Below are 18,136 nucleotides of genomic sequence, written 5' to 3'. Positions count from 1 at the left end.
ACACACACACACACACACACACACACACACACACACACACACACACAAAACATAACCAGTTTTCAATTGTCGTACGTTTTCAAATCACAGTTATATTTGACTCTATTTATCATTATGAGTTAAGTACAAAAACGTGCCTTTAATGCTTCTTCGTTCGGTTTTGTCTTTTCTCTTTGATGAAATTATCAAAAGTGGCAATTTAAGACGGGCGCACGGATATGGCGTATAATACATTTCAAAAAAATGGATGGCTTTGGCGACAAAATATTCCATTGAATACGCAAATATAAACATATTCATCCCCAACACGATGTGTACTGATGGATTTTTGCAATTTAAAAGTCATAAAATTAAATATATGTATCGTGAACAATATATGAAAAAGGCAACAAAGAAATGGACAAAGCCAAATATTGTGTGTGATTTTTGAATTTTTTTTTTTTGGAGGGAACGATGAATGGCGCCGAATTTCTTCTCCACTGACCACAAAATCAGCACATACAAACACATGCGATCGCTAAGCCAAAGTCGAAAACTAAAGGTCAAGTTCGATCGGCAGACAGCATTTTAACCATTTGACCAAATATGGATTTTAATGTTTCGTCCGATTACTTTTTAGCTAGCTTTTAAGTATAACAACAAAATCGCTCGATATTATTTAAAAAAAACCATAGTTTTGGCGTTTCTAATTGCCCACTGTGTCGATTTTGATCAATTTTAATGTGAATCCAACGATAAAAGCGCCTGAGATCCGTGTGAAATCGATTCGAATTGAGGGATTTTCTCCCATTCACTGGTTTTCATGAGTACAATGGCTTCAGGGGAATCGACCTTCACATATATCATGCTCATAAAACACTCCAACATTTTTAACACCTGTTTGTTTGGGTCAGCATCCCGTATAATTTAATCCAATTATCAAATGTAGCACCTAGTATTTCTGTCAAAGGCATGCGCCAAATTATGAAAATTAACTTTTTGTGCAAATAAATCAAAACGCACAATTGGAACGAGCACACACCTTAAATTCCATATTGTATTGAAGACTTTGTGATCAAATCAAGTGACAGACTGGTCGACGGATGAATTTGATGTTGAAAATAATAATTCATGTTAAATTTACATTAAATCACAATAAATCATCAACACGATGGGAAAATTATAATTATTATTGAGGTGACAAAGTGCCAGTGTGAAAGCAAACGGAAATGAATCAAATTGTATGAAGAGGTGCGACATCGGTACGGTTCATCACAATTGCAATTTGACATCTTCTTTGAGTCGAAAATTCAACACGTGCGGACTGTATCAAAACAACGGCTGAATTTGTGCAGCATGCAAAAACCGAAGACATACACATTTAATGAAGCAAGCAAGAGCCACAAAGAACAAGACCATGACCTATTCTACACTTGTGTTGTGAGCATTTGTGTATTATTATTTCTGTGTTCGTTCGTTATAATGTTGAGTTTCCATATTAATGTTAATTATCACCCACCTTTTGGTGCCACTGAGCCCAATCCAAGTGTCTTACTCATGCGCGACTAGCAACGAAAACACCGCAAGTGCACATTTGCATCTCGCCTCACCATGTGTGTGTGTGTGTGTGTGTGTTGATTGCCTCTATTTAATTGATGATTGCATAATTCGTTTCATTTTGGAATGTTTTGCATTTGTGCGCGCGCACCCGTCGCGATCACGATGCTGCGGTATTTTCGCAAGAAGAACTTTTTTTTCCACATTGGACAAATTTCAATGAAGCACGATCTTTGAATTTTAAAAATTTAGCGATTGCCGTAAGCGACAAATTGATTTATCCGCATTTTTTGAAGAGAGAAAAGTTTCAAGTGACTTTTGACACAGTCGACTCAATAATCATATTATATCTTTTTCTCTCTGCTCATAAAATTTACATGTCGAAAGGCCTTCAGCGTGATCGCACATTATTTCATTAGAGTTACGGCCGATGAACGTAACAATGTTTTTTTTTTCTATTTAACTTGCCGTTTCAAATAGTTTTTTTTTCGCGCTAACTCTGTATCTTAACATGCTTTACGAGACATCAATTGTAACTAAAATACAGTTGTTGTTTTTTTGTTGCTCGGTTTAAATTGAACTGAGATGTCAGTGATGTGAATGGCGTCGGTGGCGTTTCAATTTGCATTTATATTGATTCGAACAAATACCATACGCCCGCCACACAATTGGCGGCTTTTTTAAATGGAAATTAAGCACTTTTTTCTTTGAATGTTAATACCAGTGAATTTTTAATGAATGAAAATCGAATAATTATACATATAGTTCATTTCTTTTTTGTTTGACAGTAATTTGGAGAGAGTAAAATGTTTTGCAATTGAAGCAAAGTAGTTCGGGGAATCGATGCGTTGATAAGTTCAATATGAAATAACAAGTGTCAATCGGAAGTTTGCAAAATGTAGATCGAATTTTGGTGCACTCACCAAACCTGTCTGAAGGTCGATTGATTTCACTAAAAAATGTTGACGATGCAATTGTCATTGCATATTCAAATTAAATTATATTTGTAACACCTAAAAAAAGCCGCCATTGAAACTGAACCACGACACTCAACGAAATACACGCTCTCACGTTTTCACCCGCAAAATTCAGGTTCTTATAATTTCGATTTTAAATCGCGTTGCATTTTTGTTTGCGGCTAAGATAATTTATCGATTATTTCGGCGGTGTGTTTCAATTAATGGCACACAAAAAAATTCGGTTAAATAGCAAGCTGTCATTGGACTTCCATATATAAAAGCGCTCAATCAACTTCTTTTGTTTTTTTTTTCAGCATTTTTAACAAAGTATACTTGAGTAAAACAACTATATATATTGATCTTGGCTTACAAAAACACTACACACACACCGCAGACTGACGCATTAACGTCGTTTTTGTTTTGATTCTATTTCGCTGTTTTTTGCGATTTTTTTTTTTGTTGTTTTTCGTCGATGATGGCACCATAAGCGATGAATTGCTTTTCGTTCTTTTCACACTTGAAACAACAAGTACTTTTTCGATCTTCGTTAAAATAGCATTTCAATTCATATATCCAAACAGCTGTTTTTTGTGTGTGAACAATACAGCTTTTTGTGAAAAGTACGCCACATTTTTTCAACAACAAAATGTGACCAACCGTCTCCACTTTGTCTAAATCAGACTTTGACAAGTTCACTTGTTGGTGTTTGTTTGTTTATTATCCAATGAATTCAATCTTTTTTCTTCATTCCAAAGTTTTTTCTTCACTGGAAATATCTTTTCCAAGTCAGAACGTTGTTGGCAAAAAAATATAAGAAAAAAATGGAAAGAAAATCGGAACTATAAAAAAGTATAGAAAAAATACTTCACAGCGTTATCAGTATTTTTACATGTAAAATAAATTTGTTTAACACGTTTGTCTCCCAACAAATTATGTCTGTATTTTTTTGCGCTCGGAAAGAAATGGTAAAATATGTGAAAAATCATAAAAACAAGTCACATTCACATTCGGTTGATGAAAGTAATAAAAAAAATTCTGGTAGTGACGCGATTCGAACGCGCGACGTGAGAACACGACTGCGACCTGAACGCAGCGCCTTAGACCACTCGGCCACACTACCGCTTGGTTTTTAAGGTCTTTGGACGTATATATGTATAAATATCATTGCAACGAGTTCAAGTTTTGTTCACACAGTCATTAAAATAAATATTTGACAAAAGATTGTTCATTTATTTCGTTGAATTTAGTATTGTTTACAATCTCTATTGTGCTTGACTAAAATTGATTCATTTTATCATGGATTTCAAATCTCTGGACAAATATTTGCTGCTCTATTTTCTAACAGCTCAAACAAATTCTGCTCCAAAGAAGTTCTATTACAAATATTCAAAATGGATTTCAATATTTTTGCATTTTATTATAACTGTAATTTGTGCTTATCACATTTTGAGTATACAGATACAGATTGAGCATTGTTCTTACAAATGTATTGATAATATGGCAACGTCTTTCGAAAAGAAGAAGAAGTCATGACCGAATAAATCCGATACATATTAAAATGAAGAATTAGGAAACAGAATTTTAAAATCTTTTTTCTTCTTCTATTTTATTTTTCCATTTTGTTTGTTATTAATTCCAGAATAGAAAAAAAGTATTAATTGAAATTTCAAGTGGATAAAAATATATTTTTCATTTGCAAATAAAAAAAGACAAACATATAATCCATTTAAAGAAAACGACTTTTATATAATAGGATATGTTCGTTGGATGTATGTGTTTGCGATTTTGCTTAGTTAGAAAAATGAAAGAAAAAAATTAGCGTTGAAAAAAATCTTCATTTAATAAGTTATAATTCGTTAATTTTTACTGATTTTTCCACTATTTTTATTTAATTCATATTCTGTTTCTGTTGCTATATTCTGTCTGGTTTCTAGTGTGAATTAATAATAGCCAAGAAAGATCAATTTTAATTTGGATTCAATTTTCAAAAGAATCGTACTGAAATTGTAGATTTATTGAAGAATCATTGGAAACGTTGCCGAAAGACGGTTGTTTTAAATTTTTCAGTCAATTTTTTATAGAAGGATTATCATTCGACAGAAATAAAATGATCTATTGTTTTTTTATGTAAATTTTATCACAATTTTTATATCATAAATATTATCATCGGTATTCATCTAGGTATTCATTTTGTTGTTTTTCCATAAATTTCATTTTCAATTAAATTGTACTCTTAACTTAATACATTCAGCCAACATATATGTTTTATTTTCTCGGAAAACATTTTCTATCTATCAATTTCATTTTATTTAGTAAGATTTTGAAACAAATAGTTTGGACAACGTACGGCGCGTAACCCCCCTTAAATCGTCCGAGCTACCCCCGACGACAGCCGAAAATTCTTCCGATTTGCTAGGGTTTTTGCGAAAAAAGGGAAGACCTTTTTTTGGTTGTCAAGTTTTGAGGTAGAGAGAAATCTTCAAATTTCCTAGTGTTTTTTGCCGAGAAATCTTCCGATTTGCTAGGGATTTTCGGCGAAAAAGTGAAGACCTTTTTTTGGTTTTCAAGTTTGTGAGGAATAGAAAAATCTTTAAAATTGCTAGGGTTTTTCGCGACAAAAAATGTCTTGATTTGCTAGGGTTTTTTAAGTGGCCGATGGACCCCCCCCTAAATTTTTTCCGTGCCCATGTATTTCTGGCTATACGGTATAGCTAGAAATATCAGTGCCTGCTGAAATTAGTTCGAACACACAGCCTGCTTAATTCGTCGAAGCTTAATAAGCACGATTTAGAGCTAGGGAGTTATTTCAAGCATAGATAATTTATTCTAATTTGTAGTGCCACTTTTGGAATTTGTACTGAACGGGAAGTATGTTTTATATACCAATAATTTGTACTCAACCACTCTACATTTTGCAAAACTTCATACGTTCAAGAAATAATGTACTAATACTAATATATTTTTGGGTTTGCTGCCCTCCAACTTCTTACACCCCAGAGGGAGTCGGTAAGATCATAACCCCAAATGATCTCAAACCCAAAACTTTGGATTCACCATGTAAAAACACTTTAGAATTGATGTTGTTGTGGGGGCAAGTGGGGTTCGTTCATTCCTTAGCCTGTTGTGTCGTCGTGTATCAAAGATAATCAACCGATTGGAACGGTCATAGATTCTGAGCAGGGGTCCGGGGGGTTGAATTACCTCCTGGAGAACAGATTTTGAAATTACCCCTTTACAAATTAAGAAAAATATTCTCGAAAAAAGTAAGAACTTTTTTTGAATCGGGAGAAAATATTAAATTTAGCTAGGATTTTTGCCGAATAGAAAAATCTTTCAATTTGCTGGGGTTTTTTGAGCCAAATTCTCTGAGACATCAACCAATATTAAAACTAAATCCAATGAGCTTTTGATCGGATAACCATAGTACATGGCCCATAAAATGATTTCATTTGGTTCGAGTGGCTCGTCGGTAGTTTCAACATTGGCCCGAATCCATTTTTTCATCGATAATGAATGGACCGCCACCGGTTCGCCTCCTTTGTGTCGCCATTTTCGGGCACTTTGTTCGGTGTAGTTTCATTATATCGTACAATGTATATTTGAATACGAATAAAACCTGACTCGAAAGATGTCCAGTGTGCAGTATTGAGCATCAATACCAGGGATCGGTCACTAGGGCATACTCCTCTTGTCATTGGCGACCGGTGTCTTTATAATATTTCGCACATGCTGTTTCATCATCTAGATTCAATAGTATCCCGATCGTCAACAAATTGATGATGCGTAGGCATTTTTCGGCTGAGTCATTTGTGGAGCATCGGCATTTCGCATGGAGGCGTTAAATCCGTGAATGTTTGAGATGACGAATCATGTGTAAAAAGAAGGTCTTTTCATGATAAAAATAGGCCGGATTAACTTAAATAATAGTTTTTATTTAATGTGTTTATAATGCACGTATGCATCGTATGATGGTTGATGCTCAACCAAAGATCCATCGTGTGACAATGTATTGTCTTATGTCAGCTGTCAACATGCTTATAATCTGGTACATCATTACAGCATGTTCTCTTAAGCTCGATGTCCAATATTAAAACTAAATCTAATGTGCTTTTGATGAGATAACCATAGTCCATGGTCTACAAAATTGATTTCATTTGGTTTGAGTGGCTCGTCGGTAGTTTTAACATTGGCCCGAATCCATTTTTTCATCGAAAAGACCGCCACCATTGGTTCGCAGCGATATCTTCCATTGGATCGGCTCCTTTTATATCGCCATTTTCTTTTGCATATTTTTTCAAAGCTTCTTCGATTTCATCGGCACTTGGTATCGTGCTATTTTTGTGTACGAACCAAAACAGGTGCGGATTTATTATGTGCGTTATTTCAATTGCTAATGTACAGTGCGTTTTTTTATCTGTAATGTAGAAAAATTTAATTGAAACACACGATGTTGAGATAAATTTTCTCATTGATGTTTTACTTAGTCTCTAAGCTACTTCGCGCATAATCAATATTTTATCCAGTCACCGTCTTTCTCGATCACACGGGCACATCTTTTGGGCATACTTTTGCTCAAATTTTCAGCATATTCACATTGAAAACCTTTCCACTGGCGTTGAATGAATGAACTGAGCTGCTTCAAATTGCGGTGTGTTTTGCCACGAAGCCTTGCCTTAATAATGGCCCAAACATTTTCGATCTGATTGCAATCGGGTGACTGTGGTGGCCAGTTCATTCGTTTAATGTCATTTTCCTCCTTCCAGCGGTGCAGAGACGACTTTTGTGTTTTGGATCGTTGTCTTCTAATAGAAGCCAATTCGAATCGCCTTTGCCATAAAACTTCTTGGCGTTGGGTAACAGTTTCAATGAATAAAGTTGGTTCATTCTCATGGCGTTTGGAATGCCCGTGAATACGACCAACTTTCCAAAACCATCTTCACAGAAGCAACCATAAACATGCACCTTTTTCGGATGCTTTAACGTGCGAACGACCACTCTCTTTTCGGCTCTAGACTAGGCATGGGTAGTTCTTTTCACCAGAATGACTCGTCAGTCCAGAATGACTCGTCAATCTCCTGTTGAATTTTGCTTTGCCCAGTCAATGCGTTTTTCTTCTGGTTTTCTGTCAAAAGTGATTTCTTCAATTTAGTGCGATAACGAACACCGGCAACATCTAATCTTTTCTTGACAGTGGAGCACGAGATGTCTTTTTGAGGATGGTATAGCCTTTCACCGTCTTGGCTCAACGACATACCTAAATTTTCATCGAACAACTTGACTATCCGTTTATCTTGCTGTGGCTAGGAGGCTCGGTTTGGCTTCAGATTGAGTTGATCGTTCCCATTTTTTAAGATCTCTAATACAGTAGCTTTTTTATATGAAATCTGTCACACTAACGCCCTCACTCTATCTTTTGGCGAACTAAACAGAATAAAGTTTAATATAAAAGTAAAGTCTCCATCAGGATATTTTATACAGCCGGTGTCAAGATCAATAGAACTGTTAATAGAATCTGCCATTTTTACGCAATTTTGCGATGTGATTGCCAGATTAAGAATATAAATAAAATAAATGAACGGAATAAACGAACTTAACAGAACAGAATAATTCGCACGAGTGTATGACAAGTATGTAAGAGAACAATAACATTACGTTTTGTATCTATCTGTCAAATGTCACACTCACACTTATGAGTTTACGTATGGAGATTTTAACAAAATCATTTCTACAAGATCTACACACTCTACACCCGAGGCTTTTTAAGTTAAATTAAAACGCATATAAATTTATGTTTTTTTAAAATAGAAATTATCTAATTCTTATTGTGCTAACTTCACTTTCAAAACAAAAAAATGAAACAATTTATTAAATTATTTTTCAACAATTTTTGGAATAACATATGCGCTCATTCTCAAACTTGTGAAATAATATCCCATTCTATATATAGATGGCACTGTCTATACTAAGTTCGGCAAACAAAGCATTACGCTTATTGAGCGCATTACACCTCTTCATTTTTTTCATGCTTATACTGATGGATCCACAAATGCACGGAACAACTTTTGCATGAGTGTACAACCTTATTGCTATGCACATTTTACAGCGCATCGTAGTGCAAACCATTTTCGGAACGTTCAGCTTGCTCCGGTTCGTTCAATAATTATCGCACTGTCGTCGTATTATTTTTTTCTTATCTTCGTACGTTTTGAATGAATGACGTTGTTTATTGTTTGCATTCAACAATATTGTACATTCAATTATCGGTGTTATCAAATTGTCTTCGAGTATAATCGGATGTAATTTTGCACGCAACACTTTTTTTGATTCTTTTTTTTTCGCTTGCATTGATTGTTAAAGTAGAAACTTGGCAGGAAATCGCTTATTTTATGCGAACATTCATTAGCATTTTGTCAAACAATAGAATTGACATCACGATATACAGATAAATTCAATTATTATGAGTTTCCTTCATTTTGGCATTTGTTCAAGCGAAAAAAATGTGATTTAAATGCAAAAGGAAAGGCGCTATTTTGACTACGACTTATCTATTTTGTTTTTCAATTTGTATATATAATAATATTTCCAAATTGACTAACATTCAGTGTCAATGTTTATAACCGGGACCTTTTTTTTGCTTGAACTTGTTTTGCTTAAGTTCAACATGTCTGAACACTTAGAGAAGCAAAAAAAAATATTTATATGAAATGAGCGAACGAGTTAGTACCGATGAGCCAAAAATTGAGCATTTCTCCAGATTGGAAGTCATCCAAATATCTGCACATAGCGTTCCCAATATTTTTTGTCACTGTATGCAATGAAAAATATAAGATTTATGTGTGTATCAGAATATTTGGCATTTTTGATTTTAAGAAACACATGATATATTGCACCATCAATTCGTTTATCAATTTACGCTGAGTGCAACTGTTTATTTTTCTTTAAAATTCTTGTCTTTGAAAATATGAATTTTACATTTTAAATTCAAACTTTTAACTTTTAGCAAATACATTCTCGATGTCAATGAAACAAAGGACTAAAAAACTTATAATAGAATAAATATGGTTGTTACAACATTGACATCGAGAAGGTTGTAAAAATAAAAAAAAATGGTTAAAGTTGTCAATTATGGACAAATCGTTTAGAATTTATTTGAAGATGATGTCGTTTAATTAAATACCAATTCGTTTTTGCTGAGATTTATGAACTGAATACACACATCTGACTCATTTTAATGAAGCTTTGTATCGGATGGACATTTGGAGAAATTTACTTTACATTGTTGTTAATCTTTCTTAATAGCGCCAGAATAAAATATAGATGTGTCTAAAAAAAGAAGACAGCAAAAAATTCTAGTTCTTTAAAATGTTCGAAATAATTGTTTACTATTCAAAATAATGAATGCCAAATAATTGTATTTTAAAATTTCTCCTACTTTCCACACGTTGCGTCGAAGGCATAAATAAATGATCGTTTTTAGAATAAAATGAATCGATTACTCAACTGACTGCACGACTCATTTTCCATTTCTATACATTTTAATGAATTTCTAGAGAATATCCAATTTTTACATTCTATTTTTTTTTGTGTCTTCTTTTTCAGACCAAAATTGATGCATACAATCGACAATAAAAAGCACCAAAAACGAAATAAGGCTGTATACACGCAAGCACGCCGGCGGTGATGGATGAGACGATTATTTGTGGAAATGCGTAGTCGAACAATTGATTTACGACACAAAGGCCGAAGCAAAAAGAAGAATATCGAAAAACGCACGACAATCTAATCCAAACAATGGATCATACACGCATCGGTTTGGAATACATTGTGGAAAATCGTGAATATGTCATAAAATTAGGAACCGCACTCGATACCACCAATGCAACCGTTAAAAAGCAAGTGTTTGAATTGCTTTCGGCACTGTGTGCGTACAATGCCGACGGTTACGCACGAGCCCTAGAAACATTAGATCATTATCAGGTAGGTGTCGAAAGACAAAAATCAATAAAAGATATGAAAATCACGATTATGTCATTAAAACAAAATCGATTAAATTTCTTTTGTTTTGGAAAACAGAATTTAAAAGGCGCACGATATCGCCTGAAAATTGTGGTCAGCGAACTTGAAACGGCAAACATTGAATACCAAGTAGCTTTGTTATCATTTGTAAATTGTCTTATAAATGCAACACAAGGCCTGCGAGAGCGAATACGCCTTCGAAATGAGTTCATTGGTAAGTATGAGAAAACTTTTATTTTGGCAAAAAAATATGGGAAGTTAATTCGAATGCGACAAAAGTGAAATTGAGCATTGTTTTTTAACCAATTTTACATAATTAAACTTCAATGTTGACCTTTACGTACTCCAGTTGGAACAGATCCAATTACATTAATTCTAAACTTTTTTTTAGCTTGAAATTAATTTGCTCATAATTTCGTCTCGGGATAATTACCTTGGAACTCTTCTTCTCCCTAACAATTCATTTGACATACAAAAAACGTTCTCATTCTACTTGTAATCCAACTTCATTGAATCTCTTCTTTCGTTCCTCATCCACAAAATAGTCTTATTCACACAGTGGATTTCACAGTGTCTGTCGCTCATCCAACGAAATGACGTCTAATTTTCAGATAAGACATTTGATTTATGCATTTTTTATGCAAATTTAATGCACTTTGCATCGTAATTTCCAAGATAATGTACCGCACGATCAAAGTATACTAATTGAATGCGCGATATATCGTGACTTAATTGACTGAAAATAACGCTCATGTAAATGTCTTGTTCATACATCGGCTAATCGATTCAAATCAATGACAAAAATTATAAGTGCGAAATTGAATAAGTGCTTCTATCCATTAAGAAAGATATATATTTTCTAAACTCGCGTCTTTCAAAATGACATTCCACTCAAGATTATCAATAAGGCTCACGAGTAAAGTCATTGAAATAATCGCAAAAAAAATATCTCAACTCAATTAGTACAGTGTAATTATGCCGTCATCATTATAATATCAATCGATGGCATCGTCAAAGTAGAAAATGTGCGACACATGACCGCGTATGATTTCGATGAGTCAATTTATATAACATTTCCGTTCCAATCCTGCGTACAAAGGAAAAAATAGAGTATGTCAGCTAACATTCCTGTCGAGATGTTTTTTTATCACATTCCACATCGCTGTAAAACTGGATTTTCCATTACAGACATTTTTATTGCCAATAAATTGAAATTTATGTATATTCTTGTTAATATTGTCTGCAGCATTAAATTTAAACATTTTTTTTCACACTGTGTTTTTCAGGTCTAAAAATACTGCCGATTCTGACGAACATAAGGTTTGTATCGTAACATGGAATTTGCGTGAGAATAATGGTTTCTTTTGTGGTTGGCAAAAAAAAAACTGGCGACATGCAAAAGGTCGCAATTTGGACGGGGTATATAATAATTATACTATAATTTGACGACTCAGTATTCAGGAGCGCAAAAAAACGGAGAATTCCAACTGAAAAGGAAAGAAAGCGAAGAAAAGAAACTTAAAATAAACTTTAAACCAATTGAAAACTTTACAAGAATTTGTTCAATTATCCATCGTCTGAATGAAAATTTTCAATTTCCAACAAACACATGAAAGTTCCTTTCTTCGATTGCCATTCCAAAAGTTTTTACACAAAACCTATCCCAAACTCTTTTAACGAGAAAAATTGACATCGTAACAGTCCATTTCATTCAGATGTTGTGACACGTTGAAAACTGTGAAATAATTGAATGTATTGGTATGGATTGAAATGTCTTGTGTTCACCATGCGAAATGCTTGAATAAATATTGTGCTCATTTGCGGCGACTGTGATTGTGGTGGAGTGGATCGATGACGGCGCGACAATGACGTAACACACATGGAAATGTGTACACGCAAAAATAGCATCGATACCATTCGGGCGTATGAAAAAGCCTTTATCGTGTCAAAAACGACAAAGACCGATACGAAAGTATTGGGGATAGCCGTTTAAATATTGATCCATTGATCGAATGCGATTAATAAAATAGAAAACTGGAATCAGACCGTTTTTTGTTAAATGTAGCTGTCAGACTTTATGGCATGGATTCACGTCTTTTTCCCTCAAATTAAATCAAAAAAATGTGATGATTGACGTCGTTTTGTTCGATAATTTCCGAAACCCTTCCAACTATCACCAGCTTTTTATTATGCATGCATTTTCATATGGCTTCGATTTCCGTAAATTCGCCGAAAAAAGCTATTCTTCCGTTTAAGTCTGCCATCCAGTTTCGTGTTGTGAAGCCGGCAAGCGGCAACATTCGCAAATCATTACCAAACGCAGAAATACTATAAATCCCTTTATATACATGTATATCCTCACAGTGAATTTGTTGCGAATTAAATTCGAATAGTTCTCTCATTCCACATGGAAAAATTCATGAAAATTAAATTCGTTGTTTTTTTGCTCTTTTTTTGGTAGAAGTGGTGCATTGGTGCGCGCGCACCACGTGTATCCAATGTTTTTTTTTTTTCGTCACTCAATCGGTTGGATAGTGTTTATATGTCGTTGTAGTCGCACACACAGCATTCGCAACCATCTCGATCCAGCTGTGTACTGCATGCATATCGCCTGCGGCACACACACCATTCATCTATTACATAAACATGAAAATCCGATGAAAAAAGAAGAAGAAAATCAAAAGGATGAATATAACGCACCAGAAAACTTATGCGAAGACAGTAGTCGGGCCAGAACAATCGGCCGTGCATGTTATGAAAACCGATGACAATATCAATTCAAGCACATTCATAAAGTCAATAAAATTCGATTTTAAATTGAAATTGATTCGTGGTCGGGGATTATCGCACTGTCATTCTATTTTGCGCGGTCGGTCGGTGCAAGTGTCGATGGTGCATTGTATTTGTTTTTTTTTGTGCATTGCAATTAATGGTTAATGCGATAAGAGTGCAATAAAATTTAATTTGAACAATTTTCACAAAAATAATCAAGCGTAGGCGTAGGTATCATTTTGGTGTATATTGAAAAGTATTTGTGGACAATTTGTCGTAAGAGAAAACGCATTCCGCTCGGCACGCGTATACGTAAAGGTCAAGATTAATTGAAAATGAATTTTGTTCAAATTGAACAATTGAGTTAGTCAACACAAAGAATATGGTGTGAAACAAATGTGGGAAAATTGAATACGTGTGTACACAATGGAAATCGATTGATTTTAATAATTCAAGTGTGTTTTTCTTGGCAAGCAATGTATATTTCACATTGAACGACTCGGATTTATGGGTCAAAGACCTCGGAAATAGATACTTCTTTCTTTTGCTCTCCATCTCTCTCTATCTATCTATCTCTCTCGTTCTCTATGTCTATCTTGCACTCTCTGTGAGTTTAAATCTCTTCTGACAACGAATTAGTGTGCGAACATTCTTCAAAAAACCTACCGAACATAAGCTTCGTCTCACACTGAGAAGTATTTTCCGATGCACATCGAAGTACAAATATTTGCCAATTCGGACAAATCAACGATTGCATGTCAAATGGATATAAAAAAACATTCACTGAAAAGGGGTCAATCGAAAAGGTTTTACATTCAAAAGTGGGTTTGAACAATGCTATGCATTTTGTATGCATACACATAACACACACGTGCTCTGCACTCAAAATTCTCGTTTCAATTTTAATAACACTTGGTAAGCGGCACCAAAGCGACTAAGCTAATAATTTTATACGTATTGAGATAGTGCAAGTACTTAAAATGACACCCATCATTGTTGAAATGAAAATTACCGCTTAGCAAATTTGACCTACCTTAAAGCGGTGCCAAGCATAATTCATAAAATGTTGCGAAAAAAGCGATTACATTTCATCAAATTGCAATTACATGTTTCTCTTGAGCGATTGGTGATAGAAAAAATGATAGAGAGAGCGAAGATAGTTTATCCATATATTGATTGTAGCAAAAAAAGCACACAAAAATTGTTTGTAGTCGCATTGTTATTGTCTCTGTTCAGTTTAATTTGCGCAATAAATGTTATTACAGTCACTCGGTGCTTGAGAACGTAAACAATGCATAAAAAACACCCGAGCCAAAAGAGACGAAATATATTTCACGAGCTCAATGTGCAATTATATATTATCCGGAATTATACGGAATCCGAGCGAGAGTGTAATTCCCTTGCTGCAGCAACAGCGGCACTAAACATACTGCATTCAATTGGATTGAGTTGTGAGTGTCAGTGGCCTGTGCTAGGGCCTGTGTGTCTCTGTTGCAATTGTTGTTGGCCGTGCCATTATACCGCATTTCACATTGCAAATGTATTCGTGCCCAGCAATCGATTGACATCCTCTGTTTTGGCTGAAACGTGCTGTGTTTAAATCGAAAATTTTCTTTATTTTCCGCAAATGAAAGTCGTTATATTTTTGGCGACTTTGCACCCCACAAACAAAACTTTTTTAAATGCTTGCGCGCCGCCTGCATTCAAATCGATTTTTAATTTAAGTTTAGATTCAATGACATCGAAAACTTTCTCTCCTCTTTTTTTCTGTGACACATATTCGAAATTGTTGTTGTGATTTCGCCACAGGAAGTTATTTAAAGCAAAACGTTTTTGTTTGTTCTTGTTATTTTTTTTTTCGTTTGCCTTGAAAAATTGCAGACGAGTTTCGGGTAATAATGCAAATGTTGCGGTTCAACTGGACGTATTTGATGAACAACGTGAATGTGACGAGGCACAAAGCCTCCAGGGACCAAACGGCATCAATTTAAATTCCCATTTGGATGTGTTCTACACAATTTTAGGACAGGTACATACACATTTTGCATTTGAGAATCAAACAGGTTTCAGCATCGATTTTGTCTCACACTGTACGTGTGTTGTTGTAATGTTTTTACAGGTCGCCGATACACCACAGGAAATTCCATTTTTAAGCATTTTACAACATTTACTGCGAATCGATCCAAAGGAAGCGATTAGTGATATTATATGGGATTGCGCTGAAACACTTGTACATCGAGCCACATTATTGGAGAATCGTGAAGATTCAACACGTTTGTTGCGAACGCCAAGCGTTCAAAAATTCACCTGTTCGCATTGTCGCACCGATATTTCTAGTCCGAATCGTAAGCAATCCATTGCAACGCCAGTCACACCAACACATCAAACAACACAACCGATACCGCTCTCTCCAACATCACCGACAACTATAGAGCCCATTATTGATTCAAGCTCAAAAGTACCCAAACCACCACCTCCACCACCACCAATGGCGTAAGTTTATAATTAGTTCTCGCTCTCTTTTTTAAGCGATTTCACAACTTTTTATAACATTCTAACCAATTTTTCTAGTGGCAATCTTCCTTCAGCTTCGAATTCGTCAAATCCAGCTCCGGCTCCACCACCACCAGCATTGCCAAGTGAGTGCCACTTTTTTTTTCAAAAAAAAAAAAAATATTTTTTCCACATCAATTTTTTTGTATCGCAAACAGAGACACATCGGCCAAAAACACCGGAAATTGTTGATCTAGGTAAATTATTGCCGCAACAAGAGACACCAGTACCAAAAACAAAAATGAAAACCATCAATTGGAATAAAATCCCGTCGAATAAATTGATGGGAAAAACAAATATTTGGACATTAGTGGCAAATTCGCATCAGAACAGTCCAATGGCAGAGTTAGATTGGAACGAAATGGAGGGACTGTTTTGTCAGCAAGCAACTAATTCGCAACAAAATAGCCCAAAAATGGGTGCACGATTGGATACGTCATCAACATCAGCCGAATGCTCAAATGGAAGCGAACGAAAGTCAAGAAAAGAAAACTCAGAGGTTTGATTCAATCAAATTGACTCGATTCAATGTGAAATTACATCATTGTTCTCTATTTTGTAGATTACACTTTTGGACGGAAAGAGAAGTTTAAACATCAACATCTTTTTGAAACAATTTAGAACGTATGTTAAAAATCTGAGAAAAAAAAAACTTCTTTAAAATCCCGAAAACAATAAAAAGTGTATAAATTTAATTTGAAAATATTCACACAGAACAAATGAAGAGATAATCCAGCTGATAAAAGATGGTGAACATGACGATATTGGTGCGGAAAAATTGCGTGGATTATTAAAGATTCTACCAGAAATTGATGAATTGGATATGTTGAAAGCATTCGATGGTGATAAATTACGACTGGGAAATGCGGAAAAATTCTTGATGCAATTATCACAAGTTCCAAAGTAAGAAAATTCTTCAGTACATTAATTGAGATTTTCTTCTTTTTTTGAATAAAACTATAATTTGCATTTCCAGTTACAAACTTCGCGTCGAAGGCATGTTATTAAAGGAAGAATTTGCGGCGAATTTGAGTTATTTGGAGCCAAGTATAAATGCAATAATCTTTGCTGGCGATGATCTAATGAATAACGTTCAACTCAGAGAAGTTTTGTATATGGTTGTCGTTGCTGGTAACTTCCTGAATGCAGGTGGTTATGCGGCACACGCGGCTGGAGTTAAATTGGCATCACTTCAAAAACTCACCGACATTCGTGCCAACAAGCCGGGCATGAATTTGATACATTTTGTTGCACTGCAAGCCGAAAAGAAGAATCCAAGTCTATTGACATTTCCTGAAAATTTAACCGCATTGGACAATGCATCGAAGTAAGTTTGGATTTTCTCGCCGACAGACAAATTTTATATCTTATATATTTTTCAGAACAACGTCTGAGCAAATCACAAATGAAATTAATGCGCTCGAGGCACGAATTACAAAAATTAAGCGTCAAATCGATTTACCAACGACCGAACCCGATTTGAAATTTCAAATGTCCGACTTTCTTCAAGCGGCCGAGAATAAAGTGCAAATGCTACAGCGTGGCATGAAAGAGGTTGAAGCGCTTCGATTACAATTGTCCGAGTTTTTCTGCGAAGATCCAAATACATTCAGATTGGAAGAATGCTTTAAAATATTTCAAACATTTTGCGAGAAATTCAAACAAGCCGTTAACGAGAATGAACGTCGTCGCTTGCAGGAGGAACAAGCAACCATTCGACGAAAATTGCGCGAAGAGCAATTGGCAAAACGTGCACGACAAAGCCAAGCTGGCACACCCGTATCAGATTCCGACAATAGTTTAATGTTTGACTCATCACAATTGGATATTAGAGCCAGTCCGGCGATGAGACGGAGAATGGGCTCTTTTAATAGCGGCGGAGAGTATCGCGATGATGGTTTCTCACCAGGTGTGTTTCCATTTTCAATTTTTCAATGATAAATTTGATAAATCAGCAAATCTATCGTTTAGACATCACACCAACCGGCAGCTTACGACGTCGTCGAAGTCGAGTTCTTAGCGAAGAGGATGATAATAATCTCATGGATTTCTTGAGATCATCGGCCAATGAGAATAATTTCCGCGAACGTAAAACGTCGTCGTACGGCAGTTTGGATCGTTCATGGGCGCGCCGGGCACGCTTAGGTAGCAATAGCAAAAAACGACCCGATTTACTTAATATCGATTTCAGTTTGGAACGTGAACGACCTGTTTCACCGGCCAATATGGATGCAGCCAATCGGATTGCACACGAAGACGCAAGGCCAAGGTATAAGTTTGTACAAACTCATTTTGAGCAT

General features: G+C 35.3%; 1 protein-coding gene and 1 non-coding gene across 2 annotated transcripts in view; one reads left to right on the top strand and one right to left on the bottom strand.

Moving 5' to 3' along the window:
* LOC116348217 (inverted formin-2-like) overlaps positions 1–18,136 on the top strand; it is a 63,590-nt gene that overhangs the window by 13,774 nt on the left and 31,680 nt on the right. The window contains exons 3-14 of the mRNA XM_031779127.1: positions 10,095–10,472; positions 10,569–10,725; positions 11,798–11,831; positions 15,165–15,312; positions 15,403–15,776; positions 15,855–15,922; positions 15,995–16,335; positions 16,399–16,460; positions 16,551–16,739; positions 16,813–17,163; positions 17,219–17,745; positions 17,808–18,132. Coding sequence (XP_031634987.1) covers positions 10,287–10,472; positions 10,569–10,725; positions 11,798–11,831; positions 15,165–15,312; positions 15,403–15,776; positions 15,855–15,922; positions 15,995–16,335; positions 16,399–16,460; positions 16,551–16,739; positions 16,813–17,163; positions 17,219–17,745; positions 17,808–18,132 — 2,762 coding nt within the window. The 5' untranslated portion in view covers positions 10,095–10,286. The remainder of the gene's footprint in view (positions 1–10,094; positions 10,473–10,568; positions 10,726–11,797; positions 11,832–15,164; positions 15,313–15,402; positions 15,777–15,854; positions 15,923–15,994; positions 16,336–16,398; positions 16,461–16,550; positions 16,740–16,812; positions 17,164–17,218; positions 17,746–17,807; positions 18,133–18,136) is intronic.
* On the bottom strand, positions 3,532–3,615 carry Trnal-cag. Its single transcript has one exon. It is a non-coding gene; the product is annotated as a tRNA-Leu (tRNA).

This window comes from Contarinia nasturtii, unplaced genomic scaffold (genome assembly GCF_009176525.2).
Source record: "Contarinia nasturtii isolate CC-2019 unplaced genomic scaffold, AAFC_CNas_1.1 Cnas_scaffold_2367, whole genome shotgun sequence".
Taxonomy (NCBI): domain Eukaryota; kingdom Metazoa; phylum Arthropoda; class Insecta; order Diptera; family Cecidomyiidae; genus Contarinia; species Contarinia nasturtii.
The sequence above is the reverse complement of the archived record's forward strand: the minus strand, read 5'-3'. Positions and strand labels throughout refer to the sequence as shown.